The sequence below is a fragment of the Callithrix jacchus genome, chromosome 7 (genome assembly GCF_049354715.1).
Source record: "Callithrix jacchus isolate 240 chromosome 7, calJac240_pri, whole genome shotgun sequence".
In the NCBI taxonomy this organism is placed as follows: Eukaryota; Metazoa; Chordata; class Mammalia; order Primates; family Cebidae; genus Callithrix; species Callithrix jacchus.
The window spans coordinates 109,172,532-109,196,681 of NC_133508.1; the positions used below are offsets into that span (position 1 = coordinate 109,172,532).

At 34.5% G+C, this 24,150-nt stretch overlaps 1 protein-coding gene across 7 annotated transcripts in view; it reads right to left on the reverse strand.

Moving 5' to 3' along the window:
• The window catches only part of NEGR1 (neuronal growth regulator 1), a 925,952-nt gene that overhangs the window by 494,153 nt on the left and 407,649 nt on the right, over positions 1-24,150 (reverse strand). The window contains exon 1 of one of the 7 annotated variants that reach the window (XM_078332241.1): positions 5,891-5,989. The exons of the other annotated variants lie outside the window; for them this stretch is intronic. Within the exon in view, the coding sequence (XP_078188367.1) occupies positions 5,891-5,963 (73 nt within the window). The 5' untranslated portion in view covers positions 5,964-5,989. Of the gene's footprint in view, positions 1-5,890; positions 5,990-24,150 lie in introns of those variants that run through there. 7 annotated transcript variants of the gene reach the window in all.

Sequence of the window (24,150 nt, forward strand, 5' to 3'; positions counted from 1 at the left end):
CCCTGATGAACTCCATAAGGAAGGTTTGTCCCAATTCCCACTTAATCTCAAAGAACAATGTCCCATTGTCTGAATGGTCTAGCAATTGCTAGAGTTTAAACTTAATAATATCATATGTAATTTATTGGCTTTCACTGCAATCTGATTACACCTAAAAATTAGAAGGTCATCAGAGGAAAACGAGAAAATAAATTTCTCGGTAAGAGAATGGTGACTAAAGTAATTTTTCCTGATACATTGATAAATGTTGTATAGTAGGTGAAAAGGTGGCAGATGGCATTTTTTATATCCTTAATTTATTGACATTAAGTGCCCTCCAGCCTTCAAAGCACCTTCAGTTGACAGAAATTAAACAAAATTCCAAAGAAAAGGGCAACACATGACAGGAGCTATTTTCAGGGCCAAAATAGAACAGGAACCACAACAATAAACATAAAAATCCTCCGATAAGCACACAATAAATAAAACATCAAAAACACAAACAGAAGAGCTCAATTAAAGCAGAAAAGTTTTCAGTCATCCCCTGAAGGACATAAATATTATTATTCATTATTTATACAATGCTCTCTATGCACATGGCTTTACATAGAAGCTTGAATATCATATGAGAAACAAAAAAAAAAAAAAACAGTGTCCTATCAGGTTTCTGATTTAGGCACTCATGGAGAAAGAAAGGAAATGTAAAGGCTGTTTTGTAAGAAAAGAGGTATAAACTAAGAACAGTTTAGTGAGACAGTTTTTAGAGAGGACAGTTTCTCAATGAAGATAAGTTCAAGGTCAGATTACATGCTGAATAAAATGCAGAAATCAGTAAGAAGGATGAAATGATTAGAATTTTTCAGTGGCCTCTTGCTTGCCATCTTACTTATTTAGCTACACAGTAAATCAGATCTAAAAAATTTTCCTAGCCATGACTGAAGGCCTTTAGTAGAGTTTCTCTAACAATTGTGTAAGCACCTAATTCCTTGTATAAAAATCTATTTGGATAGACACGTGCACACATATGTTTCTTGCGACACTATTCACAATAGCAAAGACTTGGAACCAACACAAATGCCCATCGATGATAGACTGGATAAAGAAAATGTGGCACATATACCCCATGGAATGCTATGCAGCCATAAAAAAAAGGATGAATTCATGTCCTTTGCAGGGATATGGATGAAGCTTGAAACCATCATTCTCAGCAAACTAACACAGGAACAAAAAACAAATACCAAATGTTCTCACTTACAAGTAGGAGTTGAACAATGAGAACACATGGACACATGGATGGGAACATCACACACCAGGGCATGTTGGTGGATGAGGAGCTAGTGAAGGGACAGCATTAGGAGAAATACCTAATGTAGATGACAGGTTGATGGGTGCAGTAAACCACCATGGCATGTGTATAACTATGCAACAAACCTGCACATTCTGCACATGTATCTCAGAATTTAAAGTATATATATATATATATATGAATGTCATTGCATTCTATGAATATCATATTAACATTTTGTGTGTGCATTTGTTTCCCATTTATGACTCATACATAACAATAAAGAACTATTTTTGCTAATAACAAAATCTATTTGGATTTAAAATATCTTGAGTGGGGGTTCTGTTTCCTGTACTAAACAAAGATATACACATCTTAGACATGTCTTATGAACAATATTATTATAGTCCATTTTTCTTCTGTGTTGACTATGTTATCTTTAAAATGCCAACATTTAAAGTATACTACAACTTTCCCAATTCTGGTTTGAAATACCTTCACTTTCAACCATAAGAACAAACACAAAAAAAGGCTGCAGCAGAAGACAACTTTCCCTTTACTTAAAGGTAAGGTTAATAAAGAAGGAAAAGAGGCAAGTAAAATGTCAACAGTACTCTTACTTGGGTTACAGAAAAATCTACTTGAATAATTTAAAAATCTCTAATTGAATAATTACAACTAAGAAACATAAGAAGAACAGTAAAATCCCTTTTAAGTAGACCATTAGCAATTTATAAAAGGAATTCTGGCTTCAGAGGAAGTACTGGAATTGTTTTTGACATGATGTTCCATAACATATCATATTAATCTATTATAATGTCAGGAAGAATAGGCTAATCAAATAATAATGAAGACCAGACACGTTCCCAACCATTTAATTCTTTTAGCATTTCAATATTTAAAAAATGATAAAAGGCAATAGCTATTATGAATAATGTAAGCTGTACTTTAAATAATGACATATCTGACTGTATAAAGTTTTTCTCATTTTAATTATAATAATTGTGATATTAAATTGCTTCAGCAAATATTTTTCCCAATATTTTGATTCTTTAAATATGCTACTGTGTAGTAATTCCATCATCCTTACTGGTAGTTACAGATTCTTTCTGAGAGGACAGGGTTACTTTTATGTTTAGCTTGTAGTTGGTTTCATGATCAGTAGATAGATTAATAAGGTAAAATCTAGCACATCTTAACAGCTGTTGTATGTTTTATAAAGAAATGTGGTAAGAAGTGATAGTATAATGTGATGCTCTCTGGATACAGTGTCAGAAGATAAGAAAGGTTCTATGCCAAGGGCTATAAATTTGATAAGTTATTTAACGTCTCCAAACTGCAGTTTCCATCTCCAAAAAGTGGGAATATCCCTACTTCCTTTTTGTTATTATGATTAAATGCAACAGTGCAGATGAAAGTAATTTGTGAGGGATAAAGATTATCATATAAGTATGAATATTATTACGCCTTAGAAAGGGAAAATACTGAAAGATACATTATCCTGGCTGGGTATGGTGCCTCATACCTGTAATCCCAGCACTTTAGGAGGCCTAGATGAGCAGATCACTTGTGTTCAGAAGTTTGAGACCAGTGTGGTCAACATGGTGAAACTCCATCTCTACTAAAAATACAAAAAGTAGCCAGGTGTAGTGGCCCGCGCCTGTAATCCCAGCTACTCACGAGGTTGAGGCAGGAGAGTTGCTTGAACCTGGGAGGTGGAGCTTGCAGTGAGCTGAGATCATGCCATTGCACCTCTAACCTGAGCGAAAGAGCAAGACTCCGTCTCAAATAAAAAAAAGACACATTATCCCTTGTATGAGGGAATTCAAATCTACTGGAATAGAATTGGGGTTTACATTATAGATATAAATACTAAAAATGTCATTAATAGCTGTCTTATAATATTTTAAATTTGCTCAAATTAAGTAAGGGTCCCCTTTGGTGTTTGAGAGACTGATATGTCAACAAAGACTGCCATGATTAGAATTGCTGTACAATGAAATAGAGAGCTGACCAAAATCAAATATAGAATTTTAAAATCAGAGTGATATAAAAATATCAAAAATATAAAATATTATATCGTATATTTATTAAGTGGCTCACCAACCTCCACAATACTTATTTTCTATGACGTAACTAGGTATTCTTTGCCTCTTAACATGAGTTACTTCATAATATCATTTTCTTTAGAGAGAGGATCAAGATTATGTTTCATTTCCTCTTAACAACACTGTTCAAATTTAATTTTATTATTATTAATTTGGGAAAATATATTACGGCACACCAATTCATCATTGATTTTGTACAGAAACTATTTTAGGATTAATATCAATTTTGGAAAAACTCTATTAGTTTTCTATCGAATATGACCTGTTTGGTATCAAGTCTTTGCTCTTTAAATTGAGGACACAATTAAATAATTTATGGTCAATGACTTCCTTGTAGTGGAACATGTAACTTCTTTATATAATCTCTGTCAATGTCAGTATACCATGTCTAACCAGCAAGAAATACAAATCTTGCCTGTGTGCTTTTCAAATCTGCTACTCTTCATTACTTAGCACAATATTCCCATTTGTGACTCATACAAATGGAAAATATTCTCATGGGATTAAATTGAAAGTAACTACTATACATAGAAACAACTGAATTACATTTAAAAATCCCACTAAGCCTCAATCAAAGGAATCTCCAAATCAATTTCCTTTTAAGTGGCCACTCTGATGTCATCTAACACAGGAAAAGGGTAAAAAGAAAGAGCCATCTTAAACAACTGAGGTAGCATACCTCACCTTTAATTAGATACATAAATAGACAGATAGATACATAGATAAGATAGATAGAGATAGAATACATACATACATACATATATACATGGATTTATATTCATATGAATACTTCGCTGAAGTCACCTCCAGGAACTTGCAAGCTGTTCATACAAAAAAGGGCCTCTTAAGCTTAACTTTACTTCATGGAAAATGCACTTTGTTACCAACTACCTTTCTAGGCACTTTCTAATATTATCTTAATTATATCAAACTGCTTCTAGTGTATTGAAAGCTATATCTTATTTCTGAAACACACTTCTCCTCACGTATGTCTGCACTTTATATTCCTTCTTTCCTCTCTCACTAATCTAATCACCCTCTTCCTCCCCACTTTCCCCTCAAATACCCCTTACCCTCAATATGTATGCACACACTGGAAGACAGGCCCTTTGTAAGGCTCTTTCGTCTTAAACCTTCATGATTTACAATCTCAATTTCTCCTAGGAATGCATCCTCAATTCCAAAATCCTAGTTAGGAACACCTCCTGAGAGTTCTCAAACATACTCTGTGTTCCCTACACTACACCAAAAACGGTAATTTGTTTATTTGCATCTTTTACCTGTTTATTTTCTATGAAGGCAGAATCCTTCTTTAACTTGTTCATAAATTAATATTCAGGACCAAGTATCTGGATTAAAACTGTTATTAGGTAAATACTAGGCAAATGGATGAATAGAAGAGAGAAAGGAATTCTAGATGAAGTTAAGTAAATGAGTTATTTAAGTCAACTAATACAAGTCCTCAAAACTTTGATTATACAAAGAGCTGAACTGATAAATACAGACAAATATAGTGAGCCTATAAGTTAAAGCTATACTATTATGAAAAAATAAATGAATAATTATGAAATGGCCAAAAATACTAAAATAGAGCTATAAAGTTTAAAATAAATCTCAATGAAAAATTTAGCAGGCAAATGTGATTACCTTACCAAAATCCTGGAAAACAGACAGATAGTCCATAAGGGAAATGCTATTAGTCTCACATTTATTTAATGTGATGGATACTGAGTGCTAGATAACATTGACGGTCCTACACAAGGCTTGTTATTTTGAGGTAATAGAGTATCATGGAAAAACTAGCTAAACAGAGTAGAAATTGGAAATTTGCCCACAATATTTGTACAGACAAATATTAAAACATAATAACAGTAATATGGTGTAAATATTCAAATCATAAGAAAATAATTGCTCCAATTAATAACATGGAAAATACCAGCATTTTTCTGATAATCTGTGATATTTAAAAGCGGTCTTACTATATAGTATATAGTAATAAGTTGCTTAAACAGGTTTGGATAGCTTTTTTTTTTTGACGGAGTCTCCCTCTGTCGCTCAGGCTAGAGTGCAGTGGCACCGTCTCAGCTCACTGCAGCCGCAACCTCGGCCTCCCAAGTTCAATCGATTCTCTTACCTTAGCCTCCTGAGTAGCTGGGATTACAGGCATGTGCCACAAAGCCCAGCTAATTTTTGTATTTTCAGTAGCGACAGGGTTTTGCCATGTTGGCCAGGCTGCTCCTGACCTCAGGTGATCCACCCACCTCGGCCTCTCGAAGTGCTAGGATTACAGGCGTGAGCCACTGTGCCCAGCCTGAATAACTTTTATAAAGTGTTTATAAACTGAACATCCTGAAAGTATTAGGACAGTCAAACCACATCACTTGCTTTAAACATTTTCAGATATCAGAATGTAATATTGACAAAGGCCGGCTACAAAAAGCTACAATTTTTAAAATACATATTTTTATCTGAGGAATTAAAATAATTAATACATAATTGAGGGAATGTATTCTCTTACCGGGTCCACGAGGGGGTACAGTTTTAAGGACAAGAACTTCCCAGCTCCATGCCCACCTCCCATTTCTTTCCATCGGGGAGATTTAACGATTTCTGTTTTAATTTTCCTGGGCACGGGAAAGGGTCAAAAGTCAATCACTCCAGCGGAAGTTCTAAGGAACTCCTTTCATTGGCCCAGGGTCTTAGAGAAGGTGGGGCTTCCTCCCTGGTTAAAAGTCCCCTTCTTCCACACCCCTTCAGACTCCATGTTTGGGTCCCCTTCCACAAACCCTCCTTCGTGGAAGCAGTCTCTGTCTCTCTCGGATTTCCCCTCTGGAGTCCCCTTCCATACATTCTCGTGGAAGCCTGTCTTCCACGACTAAACTCCATCTCTCTCTATTCCCTTCCATCCAGTGTGGAAGCTGCTTTCCTCTCCTGGGTTCCTTCTTTCTGGATTCTCTCTCTCAGTGTGAGAGGAGTTTTCCTTCTCTGGTTTTCCCTCTCTGGGAGCCCTTCTCACTCAGTGTGAGAGCGGCTTTTCCTTCTCTCACTCAGTGTGAGAGCGGCTTTTCCTTCTCTCACTCAGTGTGAGAGCGGCTTTTCCTTCTCTCACTCACTGTGAGAGCTAGCTGTTTCTTTCTCCTTCCTTCTCCTGTTTCTCTTTGGCTAATTAATCACTTTCTACACTTTTGAGTCCAGCATTTACTGCACACTGCTCTGGTCTCTCCCATTCTTGAGGAGTGATAGACCAAGAACCTGGAGAAACGTCCTCTCAGGGGAACTGAGGGCTCCCTTGAACCCCAACACAACATAGTTATGTTAGGGTATGCAATTTATAGTTATAGAAATAATCAGTGGATTCTACCCTGGATATTGATGAAGTAAGAAATACTAGTTTGAAAAAAACGACCACTCCTCAAAGACAAATATCTTAAAATTTAGAAATTGGTTGATGACATTAAAAAAAAAACTGGCCTATATTAAATTTACACTTTACCTGCACTATAATAACAGCTTGTGGGTGGGGAGTGCAGTTAAGTATAGCTGACTCATAGTCCTAATTCCAGAATTTGATATTGTAATGTATTAAAGATTAGGTAATAGTTTTATTATTCATTCTGTTACACTGTGTGAAATTATGTTGGCCTAGGGCTAGGTTGAAAAATCATAGACCTATGAATGTGACCATTATCTGGCTCTGTAAGTGTCTTTTTATTCATTCAAATCTGTGTGCTCAAATTTGAGTTCATATCACACTCATGAGATGTTTTTTTAATGAATGCGCTAACCTGAAGGGGTGAATATTCAAAACTCTGCAGAGCCAACATACACCTAAAATGCAATAAACTGAAAGATTTTGTATGTGTCTTGCCTTAGCAGAGTTTTGAAAATTCACCCTGAAGCCTAGAATATTTTGTCTGAAAGAATCTCAGCTTTCATATGAATACCTGGGGATAGCAGAGCTGTGAGAAGCAAGCCTAAATAGAAGTTAAATTCTATTGCAGGATCACATTAAGCAGAGGAGCTGAGCAGAAGTTCTCCTCTGTCTTTGAGGTTTTTCTCTATCGTGTGTTAAGAATATCAAACATCCTATTTATCACCAATGTTTCGGTGACTTGGGAGTGCAGAATATATCTTGTAAAGAGACACTTATGTAGGCTCACTAATGCAGGTGACATATTATGTTGAGATGTAAAAAGACACAGCCTTAGGGTTGATCTCAGAAGTGAGTGACGTATTCATTTTGGAAGGTCTCATCTCAGAAATTCCAATAGTTCTTCGGATTTAAAATCAATAGGACAGCATTTCTAATAGACTTTTTGTGTAAACTACCATGTTTGAGGATAATTTTGTCTTGTTAAGTCCCCTCTTATCACACCATTTTAAGTATCATGAGAAAAGTCAATATAAGAGTGATTTCTAGCCACTTTTTCATGTGGCATCCCAGTTGTTGTCACTTAATGTTCACTCGAGTGAAATGTATATTAAGCAGCCCTGTCAGTAGCATACATCCTATACACATTGAACATTTGTTGTTAGTCATGAAACAGCATGCTTTATCTTGGCATATCAATACATAACAAGTTAAACTGATTTGCACTAGTTAAATTGATTCTGAAACAGGTAATGAAAGTTTGAATCAAATTATTTTCACCTTCTTTACTGTCAACAAAATAGTTTTTATTGAGACACAGATATATTGGTTCTTTGTTTCAGAAGAAACCTACTCTCTGTACTACCTATCTAGGATCGTTTTTTCTATTAGGGCTCATTCATGAATTGAGGCTTCCAGCAACTTGAGCACAAATAATCAATTTCTATTTGAGATTAACTGAAATATCAATTTATCCTTTCTGAGAAGAATTATGGGAAGTAGAGAACCTCTTAATATTGCTTGCACAGAATCGTATACTCTCAGCAGACCAACCTTGGACTTTTAGGCTGTGCAGTCTATAAAATTCAGTACTCTGGCCACCTAAATAATACAGCAGAAATAAAAATAAATGACAACAACATAGGAGATGTCATAAAATTGGTGAACAACTATAGTCCATTCAATTGCTTAAAAGTTTCTAAATTAACCTTATGATAATATTATGATTAAATACTATCTAAAACTTGCTTTGAAGATGTGTTACATGCAGGAAGCCAGTGATGTTTCCCTCTAAGGACAACTAAATGGTAAGCTATGCTTTTCTGAGGTGGTTTTGATACATTCTGTTGAATTAACTTCTGGTCTTTAGTTTTAGGTTTTCTAAGACATGGTCCCATAGACTAAGTAGTATTGTGTTGTAGACATTAACTCTGTTCACCACGTATTTCTCTGACAAGCCAGTTACAAGGGGTCCTGGAGGTATAATGAACAAAGGAGTGTTGTGAGCAGAAGTGATGCATACCACTCCCTGTGTAGGTGGAGAGCCTCTAAGGCGCTCTCCCTTTTCCCTCCACCAAAGCATATCGTGGCTGCTCTGTCATCCTGTATCTCTCAGTGACCATGATGATCAAAGCTCCTCTGTTCATCATGTTGAACATACAACATGAGCAAAAAATAAAACTTGATTATTTGAAGTCACTGAAAATTAGAAATGTTTTAAGGCCACCAGATAGTTTAGCACATTTAGATATAAGTTTGATTCATTTCAAATTCCAATAATAAGCTTCTGGCCACACTGCTGAGAAGAGCAGTTGTGTGGAACCCAAAACAAAAGTAGGCAACAGTTGATGGCACTGAAGATTCTGATGGTAAATAGCCAACATTACCGCAAATGCTCATTCTTCTTTGTTGCCATGTGGACATTGTTATTCTCTATCTTTATACTTGATTTGTTTATTTTTCTTACTGAAAATGGTATAGGGAGTTAGTGAAACCTGTACTACCCTTAGACTTCACAGATGTTTCACACTCAAAAACAAAATGACCTATATTTGATGACTCAGACATACTCTTTCTTGCTCTACCACTCAATTCCTAAACTGTAAAACTGGAAATTAGGAGGTATGTTGAAGCTGACTCCCTAAAGATGTAGCAAAAAAAGGACAAATAGGGTATTTTGAGGTTTTTGTTTGATTATAATAGAAAAGTTCATTTATCTGTTTGAATAACATTTATGTTTGCAAACTAATTTGAGTTTGGGGCTTGGAAAGCATATTTAAATATGTAAATACATATATGAATTACATAAAACCCATGGAAGGACATTATCTCTAAGGGTTATTTTGCAGTGTAAAGTAGCTAAAATATCAGGTGATGAAACTAAATTTTTAAAGAGAGAAATTTTATTGTGGCATGGGATAGTGAAAATGTTTTGGAATAAAAACATTAGGTTAAGTTCCTGACATGCAACTGGCTCACTATATGACCCTGGACCAGTTAATGTAAATGAAGTATTCTTCACTCTCTTTAAAACATAGGAAAATAACATCTTCCCTAATTCATAGCATAATTATTTAAAATTAAAATAATGCACAAAAAACATTGTGCATTTTAATCTACATGCACATATGTTAGAATATTCATCCTTTATTGTTGTTATTTTTTCTAGTTTTCCTCTCTATCTACTCACATCCCTCCTTCTTTCCAAGTAAACGGAAAAACATTAGTAGACTGTGATGGGTAATGCCACCAGTGAGTCAAGCTGTAGAGGGTGTTACTGTAATAGTTCATATTCATCATTGCTATGGTTGAAAATGTGCATTTGGATGTGGCTGAATAGTTCACATCAAAACAAAATCTCATCTGTATGGCAGAAACTCTGTTGTGTTAGGCTTTGAACATAATCCAACATACTCAAGACAGTAGCAAAATTAGGCATTTGGAAAAATCAGAGTAAAAAAGGCATTTTTCATGCTTATTTGCTTCAAAGGATGCTCTGATTTTGTTAATTGCCTCAAAGAGTGCTTCGATTTGCTATTTTCTACAAACAGTATTCTAATCTAGTTTATCCTCTGAGTTGCAGCTGTGTTCAAGTATCCTAATAGGTTTGGTGCATGCTGAACTATTCTTCTGCAATTAATTCACTTGGTTCTTCATGTGAAATGATTTACACCTATTTAGAACTAAATTGGAAGCCATTCCACTCTTGCTTATGAAGTTATTAAGACAGCTTTTAGATGACATTAATTTGCACTTAGTACCTTTTATATAAGGATCTCAAAGCACTCTATGAAAGTACATTATCATTAATAAAGAAAAACAGAAGAATTGAACACTGGATTAGGAGTGATTTGCAAGGTAGGACATCAAATAAAAATGTATTCTTATGTTTAGCTGTAAAATAGTAATGATACATATTGTCTTCATACTCAACAATACAACTTCTTATTTTCTCTCCCTATCTAGCAAGGTTTGTGGGTCTCTATCTTCTCCAACCTCAAACTTCCATGGCCATTCTCATACCTACAAAGCAACATCACCTGTGTTTTCTACTTTACAGTGTGTCCTCTTTTCCATTATTAATTCCTACTTTTTAAATATCCCAGCCTTATATTTTTATTAGCGTGCTCTAAAAAGCAGACAGGATGTGAGTTTGCTTTCACTGAAATGCGCTGAAGTCAGGCCTGATTCATAGATGTGTTAGCATCCTTAGAAGTTCAAGTGTCTTCAATTAAAAGATATCTATACTAAGACTTGACTTTTCATTTAGTATTGTGATATCACAAGTAGATGTTCTGTGGATATTGATTGCAGAGGAAATTTTGGTGCCTACAGCAAGTTTTCTTTTTTCTTTTCTTTTTGGGATAGGGCCTTGGTCTATCATCCAGGTTGGAATGCAGTGGTGTAATCATGGTTCACTGAAGCTTCACATATCCCAGGCTCAATCAATCCTCCCGCCTCAGGCTCTTGAGTAGCTTGGACAACAGATGTTCACCACTACACCTGGCTAATATTTTTTATTTTTTCTACAGATGGGATTTTTGCCATGTTGTCCATGCTAGCCTCAAACTCCTAGGCTCAAGCAGTCTACCCACCTCGGCCTTCCAAAGTGCTGGGCTTACAGGTGTGAGTCACTGTGCCTGGCCAAGTTTTTCATTTCTATATAAAGTATACTGTTATTCCATCACAAATGAAAATATAAATAAATTGGTATACCTTAAAAAATGCCAATCTTGTACATACAATTTTATGAGTTTCAAGAAAAATAAATCCTGGGCCCAATTTATTATCTTTCTCTCTGCAGTGTTTATTTGCTTTAATTGTGCTGGAAAGTAGGTCTCTAATTAATACAATTTTATTAAACTAAACCTTATAACTTGGGTATAGAATGCTCCCACTTCTCTACATAAAAGCAGATGTCTGTCATTCTTAGTCTTTGGAATTTAGCCAATTCATGTTGTCAATAGCAGTGGCATTTGATAATCAGGGTAGTCGAAGCCTTGCCTTTAACAGGGATGTGGAAACTGCTAAAAAGTCTTCATGTGAATTAAAAAAGGTGCAGCTCAGTGCTAGAGATTACAGCTTGATGTGCAGATATGGGCTGGATTTAAAATGCTACCTTCCTCTTTCAGCCAGTCATCCCTGTGCAGCAAACAACCTGAACAACTGAATGTTTCAGTCCTGCTTTTAGATTCTACAGACTGAAAACATCTGTATTTCAGGGGATCCTGTTTAACTACTTGAAACACTAACCCTCAAGATTTTAATAAAGAAGGTACTCAAACATCTGAGCTAACTAGGATCCTTCTCTGGAAAATGACTTTTTGCTTGAAAATTGTCTCTTTACCTTTTTCTATTCCAATTCGGAGGAATAAACAAAAATCCTCAATGAAGTTAGACCTTATATACAACCTTCATGGGGTTGTTCTTAAACCTGAGCAGTTGCCCATCAAATAAAGGTATCTCAAAGCACTAAATAAAAAATAATAATAGTAATAATAATTTGTTTGGTAGCATAACTCTATATGCTGCCAAACCAATTATTATTATTACTATTATTATTTATTAATTTTATTTTTTGAGATGGATTCTTGCTCTGTCACCCAGACTGGAGTGCAATGGTAAGGTCTTGGCTCACTGCAAACTTTGCCTCCAGAATTCAAGTGATTCTCCTGCTTCCGCCTCCCAAGTAGCTGAGATTACAAGTACCCACCACCATGCCCAGCTAATTGTTGTATTTGTAGTAGAGACAGGGTTTCACCATGTTGGTCAGGCTGGTCTCGAACTCCTGACCTTGTGATCCATCTGCCTCAGCCTCTCAAAGTGCTGGGATTACAAGCGTGAGCCACTGTGCCCAATTATTTTTCTTATTTAGTCTTAATCTCTCCTCTACTTGGCTTCTATACTCTGCTTCTCCACTGAAGTTGGTACTATCTATGGTTCTCAATTTTTTTAGCTAATAAAGACAGCAAGGAGCTTTACTTCCTTTAGGAGGGCAGTCTTAAATTTTTTAACATATCAACTCTAAAAAATACATAGTTCTTGTATACATTATAGGTTTTTTTTCATTGGATAAGTCCAGTATAGTTCTATAATGTGCTAATTCCATGATTCTAAACTAACAATATAAGAAACATAAGCACTTTGGAAGGCCAAGGCAGGTGGATCACTTAAGCTCAGGAGTTCAAGACAAGCCTGGGAAACATGACAAAGCACTGTCTCTACTGTATATACAATATTATATATATCTATATATCTATACACACACACACACACACACACACACACACACACACACACACACACAAATTATCTGGCCATGGTGGCACACTCTGCTAGTCCCAGCTAATCCAGGGGCTCAGGCAGGAGGATTGCTTAGGTTAAGCCTCCAGTAAGTCATGATGAAGCCACCACACTCTAGCCAAGGTGACAGAGTGAGACTCTATTCAAATTAAAAAAAAAGAAAGAAAGAAAGGAGAGAAAGAGAGGAGAAGGAAGGAAGGAGAGGAGGAAGGAAGGAAATAAATCAGTTCACTATTCAATGTTAACAATGTTAAATGAATTATTTCAGTTGGAGAGAAAAACTCGTACATTAAGCTGTCTGAGCATATGTAGCATGTCAGGGAGTGAAAGAAACTGAAGTTTTTAATATTGTGATCCCATATTAGGGCATTTAGAATCATAATGTGTTCGCTGATGGATAAACATTGCTTCTAAATTAAACTCTAAAATAGGAAGGATGAGTGATTGAATGAGATAAATCAGACATCTGTTTTATAATTCCCATGCTACCTGAGTTTTGGAGGCCAGGTCAGAATTAGAAGATACTTAGAGAAAGTATAACCTATAGGGTGATGCTTGCACTAGTTCAAAAAAATAGCAGTGTGCCCGGTGCAGTGACTCACACCTGTAATTCCAGACCGCTGGGAGGCTGAGGCTGGCAATTCAGCTAAGATCAGGAGTTCGATCGAGGCCAGCCCCGCCAACATGGTGAAATCCTCGTCTCTACTAAAAATACAAAGATTAGCTGGGCTTGGTGGTGGGCACCTGTAATCCCAGCTACTTGGGAGGCTGAGGCAGGAGAATGGCTTGATCCTAGGAGGTTTGCAGTGAGCTAAGATCATGCCTCTGGACTCCAGTCTGGGTGACAGAATCAAGACTCCCTCTCAAAAAAAAAAAAAAAGCAGTAATAGTATGAATGAAAATAACATGTAAAATTTGAGCAACAAAGACTGTACAGATTAAGAAGTAATGTGAGGGTTGTGAGTGGGAGCAAAGGATCAAAGAGCATTCAAAGCAAAGGTCAGTAGCACGACAAGAAAAACAAAAAAGGGTATGAGAGTAAGGCAGGCAGCTCCATCTGGAGAAAAATCCACCAGGGAACCAGAACTAGCCATGTATGGTCTTAGAAGAAGGAGTAGCTATAATAATCTATAGTGAATATCAGTTGGCTGTAGTTGCCATAACATAGTTTCATGTACTGGGTGACTTCAACAATAGAAATTTATTTTTTCACAGTTCTGAAGGGTAGAAGTCTGAGATCAAGATGTGTACAGGTTTGGTTTCTTCTGAGGGTTCCCTCCTTGGTTTGTAGATGGCCACTTTCTCCCCCCTCTCTTTTCACATATTCTTCCCTCTGTGTTTGTGCCTGACCTGGTCTCCTCCTCTTATAAGAACACCAGTCATATTAGACTAGGCCCCAGTCTCATCATCTAACCTTAATTATCTTTTTAAAGATGCTCTCTCAAAAATACAGTTACATTCTAAGGTGTTGAAGGTTAGGCCTTTAACGTATGAATTTTTGGAGGATAAAAATATACTGTTAATCATAAAGAGAATAGACAAAGTAAAATTAGCTGTGGTATTTTTATTTTTTATGCATTTTATGATAAATACACATTATTTTTGTAAGATGAAAGCAATAAAATATTACTTTGGGTTCATTTGCTACTGCAGATGTCCACATCTCAAAAATGTGAACATTCTGTTGAGGTACTCCAGCTCTAAGATCTGAATGCTTCGTCCTTCATAGAGGTGCTCTTCTAAGTTTTATATTATAATTTAAGGACTACAGTAAAATATACCATGGCCTTTTATGTCTGATTTAATTTAGACTTAATTTAGAGATATCAGGGTTGTCTTTGGTCTTCCTAACTAAAGTTAGAAATGACTTCAAAATCATCCTCTCCTGGTAACAATTTCAAACACTGAAAAATGCCAACTTACTATTTTATATTTGTATGGTGAGTGTAGGGGAAAATCTTTGAGTAATTTTAAATCACTGAACAATACCAAATCAAATCTGGCCAATTCCAGTACTCAATATATTCTTTAACCTTTTTGTCCAAGTTTTATTACAACATGGATATATAAATTTGCTTCCCTCATGAAATTTGGTAGAAAAGATTATCCATCTCTGAATTAAGTGCTTTCATTATCTTTCCCAGCAGTGATTCTTACACTTTGGCATTAATTAGAATCACCTGAAGGGTTTGTTAAAACAGATTGCTGGGCCCCACCCCCTAGAGTTTTTTATTCATAGTCTGGTGTGGACTCCAGTATTTTTGCATGGTTAACAAGTTCTCAAGAATGTTACTATTGCTAGTTCAGCCACACTGAAAACTTCTGCTCTACGATAACGTTTGGAACCACAAAATCAAATTATTCCATTTTACTTTGAAACAGTATTTTTCATCATAAAATATATAGATTTAATTAAATAAATGTATTTGTCACCATTATGAAAAATAATAAATTTCTGGAAATAATCCTGAAATGATGCTATCTCAGAAGACATGAAATTAGTTGCAGTTACCATGACCAAAAACCAAATCAAGGAATTAACAACTCTAAAAGGTCAACGAGTATTTAAAATATTTTTTATGCATCTATGTGTCTTAGCCTTGGTCTTAGCCAAATTAGTGTGGGGACAATAAAAAGAAACATAGATCTTTCATATCTATCAGTGAATTTCTTTAATAAGTGATATATCTGGGTCAATGAAATAAATGTCTGTTCCCAGATTGCAGTGTATGAGATTTAGATCACAAAGCTGAAAGCTTAAAAATAGCAACAAGGATAATGCGTGCACGTCCTATCTATTGGACATCAGTTAAATTATTCAAATATGTAAAGGACCATGCCATGCACAGGGAGAGAGATTTCTTTTGTTGTTGCCTTAGAATTGAGGTTAAGGACCAAATTGAAGATGAAAGATGCTACTCCCATCTCTATTCCTCAATATAAGAAGAGGACTAAAAGGAAATAAATGGTAGCCTGCAGAAGAATTTGGAATTTAGGACAAGATAATACTTTTGAAAAACCAAGGTTGCCTTCAAGAAAACACTATGCCATCATAGTGGCTCAAGCCCAGTTACTTTTAGGGAGGCAAATCAACCACATATTTTTGGAAATGTGGACTTTGATGTTGATCCTAATACTGACAATATAGGTGGAAAGCAGATTAAATGTGCTATGATAATTACACAATGAACTCCCTTGCTCAAGAGTTTGTTAAGACCCTTAAACATGCAAAAAAGTTCTAGTTCACCCATACATTAAAGAGAACTTCTTTTTCTTTTCTTTATGAAAAACATCTTAACATAACTTTCTTGCTCTTTACTAAAGCATTTCACAAAAATCTTAGAAATGCCAGGTTTTTAACATGGCATTCACAACATTTCTTAGGCCTGAACATTTTTTTTTTCCTCTATGTTCAGATGGAACACTAAATAATACTTAAAGAGTTTTTTTTCAAATTCAAGATCTATTTACAGATGAAGTGTAAAAGGACTAAAACTCTTATGATGGCCCAATTTAGAAACATTAAACCAGCTATAGTAAACCTCAGTATGAAGAAGTTATTTCCATCACTTGCTTCAGAAATTGAAGCTTTCATATGAGTTCTATAGTAAGACATATCTTTTCATAGCAGTCAAATATGATAACCTTAGTATTTCTTGTCATGAAATATTTTAAATTACCTAGACAGCTAATAATCTAAAATCTATTTCCTTTCCAGTAATACTTTCAGAAGTACGTTAATGTTAAACTTTAAGATTTCATAATGGAGAGATATTTAAAGCCTTATATCTCAAAATGCCCCAGGGATCAAGGTGGAAAATTTTGGGAATATGTTTCCACAATTTAAAAAATAATAATTTTATTACAGAGAGGCCTATAATTTAAATATTTTATTTATATCATTCCCATATATTAGATTTATTACTAAATTTCGAAGCAGCATGGCTGCATCATAAAGTACAATTTTACTAGCCTCCTAGAATTAAAAGAATATTTTTATACATTAAATAGTATATTTATAGGCAAAATTCCAATGCCCCAAATTACTCACCCAAACAATTCCTTTAAGAATTGTTAGCGGGAACAAACATTCTTTGTTGATTTTTTTTAATTTATTGCTCTCTATTCAAATTTAAGACAACATTTGGTTCTAGATGAATTTTCTTTTTGCAAATATTTATTTTTTTAACTCCCTTGTAATGAACTCCAAACACTTTGATATTGATAGAAAACCTTGCAGTTTCAATGAAGCTTTGCAAAGTACTCTTTTACCCTCTGATAAAATGTGATTTTGAAGCTTCCTACCAAGATAACCTACTCCCTTCAATTCTGACTGTATGCATACATATTTTTCTTTGTACCTATAAATGCCTCTCCTCAAAAAAGAGTAAGAGCTTTGGACTAAGGCTCTATGCTTATAGCTATAAATATTTTCTTAGAGCTCACATTAACTTGTCACAATATAGAACTTACAGTGGATAGGTTAATATTTAATCATTAATATTGATTAATATTTAGATTCAATTTCTATTTTGAAATTTTGCTTTTTTAAGTTTCATGAGGATAGACACCATATTCAATGATTGTAATAATAATGGCAAATACTCAAAATGGCAAAAGATGGGTGGTGTATATGCTTTTATATAAAATCAATGTATTTTACTGACTGATGTTACATTGGTATGTCTCTCCTACTTTTTACCTACACAGGATTGTCAAGAAAGTTCTGTTCAATCAGAATCCTTCCTACAATGCAGTATATTTTGACCTTCTAGGAAACTTTTCTAGAAATTATGTAGATCATAGGATCCCCAAATATACAAATGTTTTATGACAGGCTTTTGTCTGAGACAATAAGTGTCTGATGCAGAAAGGAATCAGAAAAAAAGGAGAATGGCAATGAGAAGAGGAAACTATGTGCTTCATAGCAAACGCAGCTTTTAATAAGAATAATATTGATAGATTTTTCCTTACGTACCGGTAACATCACCAAGCCTTCTTACACTTTCGTGCAAGCTCCCTAAAGAGTCTGAACTCTCACTCTAAAATAAATTGTAATTGTTAACTATTTGGCAATATTCAACTCAATTAGGCTTTTGACAGATTTCTACATCTACATTTTCCTAACTAATCTGTTATTGTGCCTATTTTATAATATAGAGTATTTAAGCTGAAATTTATACATAAACCATTTTAAATAAAGATTCTGCAAGATGCACTTGCTCAATTTGTTTTCATTTGATTATTGACTATTAAATTTGAAAAAAAAGTCTTTACTATTAAAATGTATATGGGAAAAAAAGTTTGCTATAAATGTTTCCTGAATATAAGTATCACATGACTTTCCCCTATTGTAATCATGTGGCAGACCACAAGTGAGTTTACAGCTGAATTATTTTAGACATAATATATTCTTTCTGAATGTCTTTCCTCTTCAACCAACTGCTTTTTGCTTGTGGTTTTAAGGGTATGCACTTAATCTTGCTTTTTCAGCTACATCTTTGTACTATAGAAAGCAGCCAGTTCTTAGAATGTTGATAAACTGGTTGACCTCTGTAATCTACATTTTAGAGAAATACATTTCAGGGGCAGATGTTTCCAAAGGTAGAAAATCTGTGAAGAAAACTAATCTGTAACTGACAGATGTTTTCATATTAATACAGTTTAGGAATATTCTCTTCCAAACATGTTGCCTTCCTGTGAAATTCATGAATGTTGTTATCTTACTTTTCTAGGCTCTTGAATCCTACAGCATGCCACCAAGATGGACTGTCATCTAAATAAACAGATGCAAAACGTTCTTTGTAGTTAGAAGGTGCAATTTAAATTTGTTGACTTTCATATTTGCTCCATTCCATTTAATTCAGTTAGTTGTATAACTGCTGATAAAATTTGCCTTAGTCCTGTGGAAAGCACAGTGAGTTACTTATATCAAAACTCAAAGTCAGTATAAATGTTGGCAGAGGATTTCATCCTGTTTGGACATTTTATAGCATCTTAGGGAGTTATCTTTCCCCTAAGGGCTTTATTATTAATGGGAACTGCCCACGTGGTTTGAGGGAAGAATGGACTTCCTCAATTAGAAGATCTTTCAAGAGCGTTAACAGAGAATTTATTTTTTCATTTAAGGAAGAGAATGTTTCCCATAAGAACACTGAATCTTTCATGGCTTTCGTGAAAACACAATGTGTAAAATTTTTAGTTCCTTAAAAATTAAACAGACACTGTGAAATTTAATAAGACTTAAAAGGGACTATCTTTAGTATCCCTGTTTTCTCACCACCCAGTAGTCATGATAACAGATTATCAGCACAATATACTACAAAATCTTCATCTTCTTCAGATTAAAAAAAAAAGCATGTTGAGTGCTTCCCAAGGATTACATTTAAGTAGTTCTCAGTCTCTATCTGGAGGATACTTTTCCTACCATTTACTGGCTATGTGATTATGAGTAATTTCCTTTGCCTTCTGAAGCTCTGCGATTTCATTTGAGAGCCATATTACCTACTTTGCAGGTTGTACAGACTGAAGAAAATATATGCAAAATATCTAGCATGGGGTAAGTTTAAAAATGATCCTTTGCAAACATTTGTTTATTCCACAGTATTTACTTTTGCTTAACTCAATTTAAATATGTAAATTTAAAAAGTATAATTTCCACTTTGTTGCTGTTTGGCCATAAAGTATCAATCTTTTGGAGACTCAGTTTCTTCTAAAAAAGCATTGCTTCAACAACTGTAAATTTTACACATTAGCTTGTTCATCAATATCACTACTATAAGATGTATTCATTGTAAAAGCATATTTCCTGAGTTACATTCCATTCAGAACATAAAATTGCTACCTTAATTCTATAATGTTATACATTATTTACAATAATAAAATGACTTCAATAATTTCCTGTAGATTGAAATACCTGATTTACTATATAATCATTATATACATTAATTTCCACTATTGTTTGATATGTTGTCACATTGGCTAATTTTGGAAATTTTGTTAAATAAATAGAAAAATAAAGGGCCTGCTTTTTTTTTTGCTCAAAAAGATGTTATGTTACAGGTAAATAATTGAACACAAAACTTTGACCATTTGAGAAACTCCCCCAGAAGAGATACAGTTTGTCTAATATAGTGATAATTACAGATTATCACACTAAGATACACTTTTTCATGAGACAAAGTAAAGGAGCTATTTTCTTAAAGTTAATATTGACTCAGCTTGAAAACCATACAAAACACAAATTGTTATTGTTGTTAAAAACAAGAAAAATATTTAAACAAGATAAAATTTCTTATGTGAATAAATGGAAGAGTTAACCGCAGCCTAATTAACATGATTTTTTTTTTACTTTCCTAGACAATACGACTCTTTTGCATCCTTAACCATAACACTATCCTACCTTTCTGCTTTTCTCAAATCAATGAAATCAAATTGGTCAATTTCTTCAGGGGCCCTTTAAAGTCTACTGAAAGCAGTTCAGCTCATTCCTTCCTTACTTCACCTCTTTCTTAAGACTGTCCTTAATTGGTTATTGTTTCCTCCACCTTGGGTTGTAATCAGTTCACCCTGTTTGTTTTTTTTGCCTTTATTTCAAGAATGATATTTTGCCTCATTTTTTGGGTGAGATATGTAAATCTTCAAGGCATTTTCATTGTTCTGCATGCAAGTCATATATCATTCATTGTAACTGGACCATACCCCTATCCATACACACAGACTCATCCACAGCCTAGATTCATACCTTAATTTGTAGTGTACATGTAGAACATTCAAATATTAGTTTATTTGGTTAGTTTATAAAGCTTCTTAACTGATAGTTTTATTATGTGATAAATCAATAAAAGCAAATGCACAAATTATTAAAACTACAGAATTCAAAAATTGAGAAGCTGTCTTAAAATTTATCTAGACCAAACTCAAATATTGTGTGCTCTTCTACCCCCAGTAAGAGACCAATTATTCATTAAACATCTGTGGTATATAAACAACATGTATTTGTCATGTGGGAAATTGAGAACTAGATGACACACTTGCCACTTTCATGAATCAAGTACATGAAGAAAACTTACATTAAAAAAGGTATTTAATGAATCTTCAGAGTGAGACTGGAAGACCTATCAGCAGGCAATTACATCAAACGAATCAAAGAAATTGTCTGCTAGTTGCTTTAAATTCACACGGACAAAGGCTGCACTTGTCTTTGATCTTATTTCTTCTTATAAACACTTTTCTCTATATATTTTTGCTGGATATGTGAAATAATCTGAAATAATGTCTGAGCTTTCCACTTTTACAAGCTAAAATCAGTGCCAAGGACTTTCTTAATCTTGTTCATAAACCTCAGAATAGTTTTGAATCCCTCTGCTTTGACCAAGATGGACTTAAACTATAGAATTTTGAGTTTTTCTTAGCACAGATATTGTTAATTTTAGTCTGGCATCTCCCCACCTGGGTGATTCTAAGGAAGTCACAGAATAATAAGCACAGTAAACAATTAGCATCATCCAACAAACAGCCCTCAAATGGTCTGTGGCATCTGTTTGTCCCTAGCTTGAAAGCTAATAAGAGCCAGGACTCTCCAAGGTACCTTCCTTTTCAGCTTCAAGTCTAATTACACTTTCTGCATTTCAAACCATTGAGGTACTTATGGCTAGGGAGAACACTCACATTATTTTATAGTAGAACAAATTAAGAAACCCTGCATAAGTGGGCCGAATGCCAGCTTGCAATTCTCCCAGAAGTCTTGACTCACATAGCAATGTTTCTTGCAGGGTATCTACTTGTTTCTTTTCTTTTTTTTTTTTAAAGAGTTTTTATTACAAGGAAAATTTGCACATTAGCTTTTTTAAACTTCTGTAGTAAAACACAAAATTAGCAATGCAAGTGTAAGTAAGAGGATCTGAGTGCATTAAAAAACACATGAAGTTTATACATAAGAGCTGAAAGAAGGCAATAAAATCACCAAACTTCCTGGAAAATGGTTCACAAGCCATTAATTAATCACACTGAACAAAATATTTAATACACACAGAAACATTAGAGAACAGGGAAGTACTCGATATTTTAGATAATAAATTTTCCTTGATTATACACATCAGCATTATTATGATTCATCTGAATATTTGGTAAAATATTGTAAGTTTCTATTTAGACATTTATCTCTGTTCTAGGTTTATCTGGATATTTTTCAAAACAAAACAAATGGGAAATTTATAATCAGTATGATAGTTTATGAAACGTGTTTTCCCAAAAATATCTTTATACTATAAATTGAGTAATATATAGAAATGCTTTTAATAAGCAGGCAGAGGCTTGATTTAAAGTGTTATACTTAGAAAGCTAATTAAATCTTGGGATGAAGTTTCTATATCAAAAGACGACAGCTTTTTCACTTATGCACTTCTGGGAAAAGACTATCAACCATTAATAGTTCTTATGACAAGACTGAGCGTTAATATTTGCAAGCTTTCAAAGGAGTTGCTAATTATACACAAAGGAACAAAAGGTGTTGAAAACTATAACAAAGGGCCTTAGATTAGTCCAGTGAAGTTTCCTGAATTCCAAACCTGATAAACATGTTCTCCCTTGATAATTATGATTATTAGTTATGCCCTAATAAAAATGGTAAATGAAAATAGTAGTGTTTGCTTTAGAAGTATTAATTTAAGAATAGTAAAACCTAAAGTTTCTAATCCATTCTCTTCCATAGTATTAACCTAGAATTCCATGAGAATGGTTATAGTATATTACCCTTTGTGACTTTGGATTATATATTAAAATGACCAGTGTGTTATTAGTTTAGGGGGGGAAAAAAAAAACAAAGAAGGGAAGGGAGAGATGGAAGCAGGAATCGAGGGTGAGGCAGATAAATCAGACTTTAGTTTTTAATATCTAACCAGGTAAGTTATTTATTTGGGGCAGAACACTCACCCTTACGTTTTACCATCAGGCAGCTTCTGAAATGGTAATATGGGTGGTATGAGGCACACTGCACCTCCTATGTTACTCACCTTCTCCCAAGTTGCCTTAAACAGAGAGATATATTTTTAGTAAAGATAAATGAGATATAAAATGATTTGAGAAGTATTTATCCCTTTTTTATGTGTACTACATTTACTGTTTTTCTGAAAAAGGGATGAGACAGATGTTCATGTTGTTTAAGGGTCAACTATATTGACATATTTATGTAAAAGGTTAACAACTTTTCAAAATGTGAATATTTTTATTTTCTTTCATACTCTCTGTCCCAGTCATGAAGTCAGGGACAAATATTTAGTTTCATTCCTTGTACTAGAATTTTTTTAATGTTAATTTTTATTTTTTTAATTCATTTTTTTCTTTATTTAATAAATAGTAATTATAAATATTCATAAGATACAAAGTGATGTTGCAATATGTATAATGTATAGTGATCAGATTAGGGTAATTAGCATATCCATTATCTCAAACATTTATCATTTCCTTTTGTTGGGAATGTTTAATGTCCTTCTTCTAGCTTTTTTTTAACTATATGTTATTGTTAACTACAGTCACCTTACAGTGGTATAGAACACCGGAACTTATTCTCTTTTGTTGTTGTTTATACTGAATTTTTTTTGTTTGACTGTTTTAATTGTACTCTAGGTTCAGGGGTACATGTGCAGATTATGCAGGATTGTTGTATAGGTACATACATGGCAAGGCGGTTTGCTGCCTCCATCCCCCTGTCACCTATATCTGGCATTTCTCCCTTTGTTATCTCTCCCCAACTTCCCCACATCCCCGCTGCCCATCCCTTGGCCCCCACAACAGACCCCAGTGTGTGATGTTTCCCTCTCTATGCTCATGTGTTTTCATTGTTCAACACCCACCTACGAGAGAGAACATGCAATATTAGGTTTTCTGTTCTTCTGTCAGTTTGCTGAGAATGATGGTTTCCAGTTTCATCCATGTCCCTACAAAGGACACAAACTCATCATTTTTTATGGCTGCATAGTATTCCATGGTGTATTATGTGCCACATTTTCTTTGTCCAGTCTATCATTGATGGGCATTTGGGTTGGTTCCAGGTCTCTGTTACTGTAAACAGTACTGCAGTGAATACATTTGTGCATGTGTCTTTG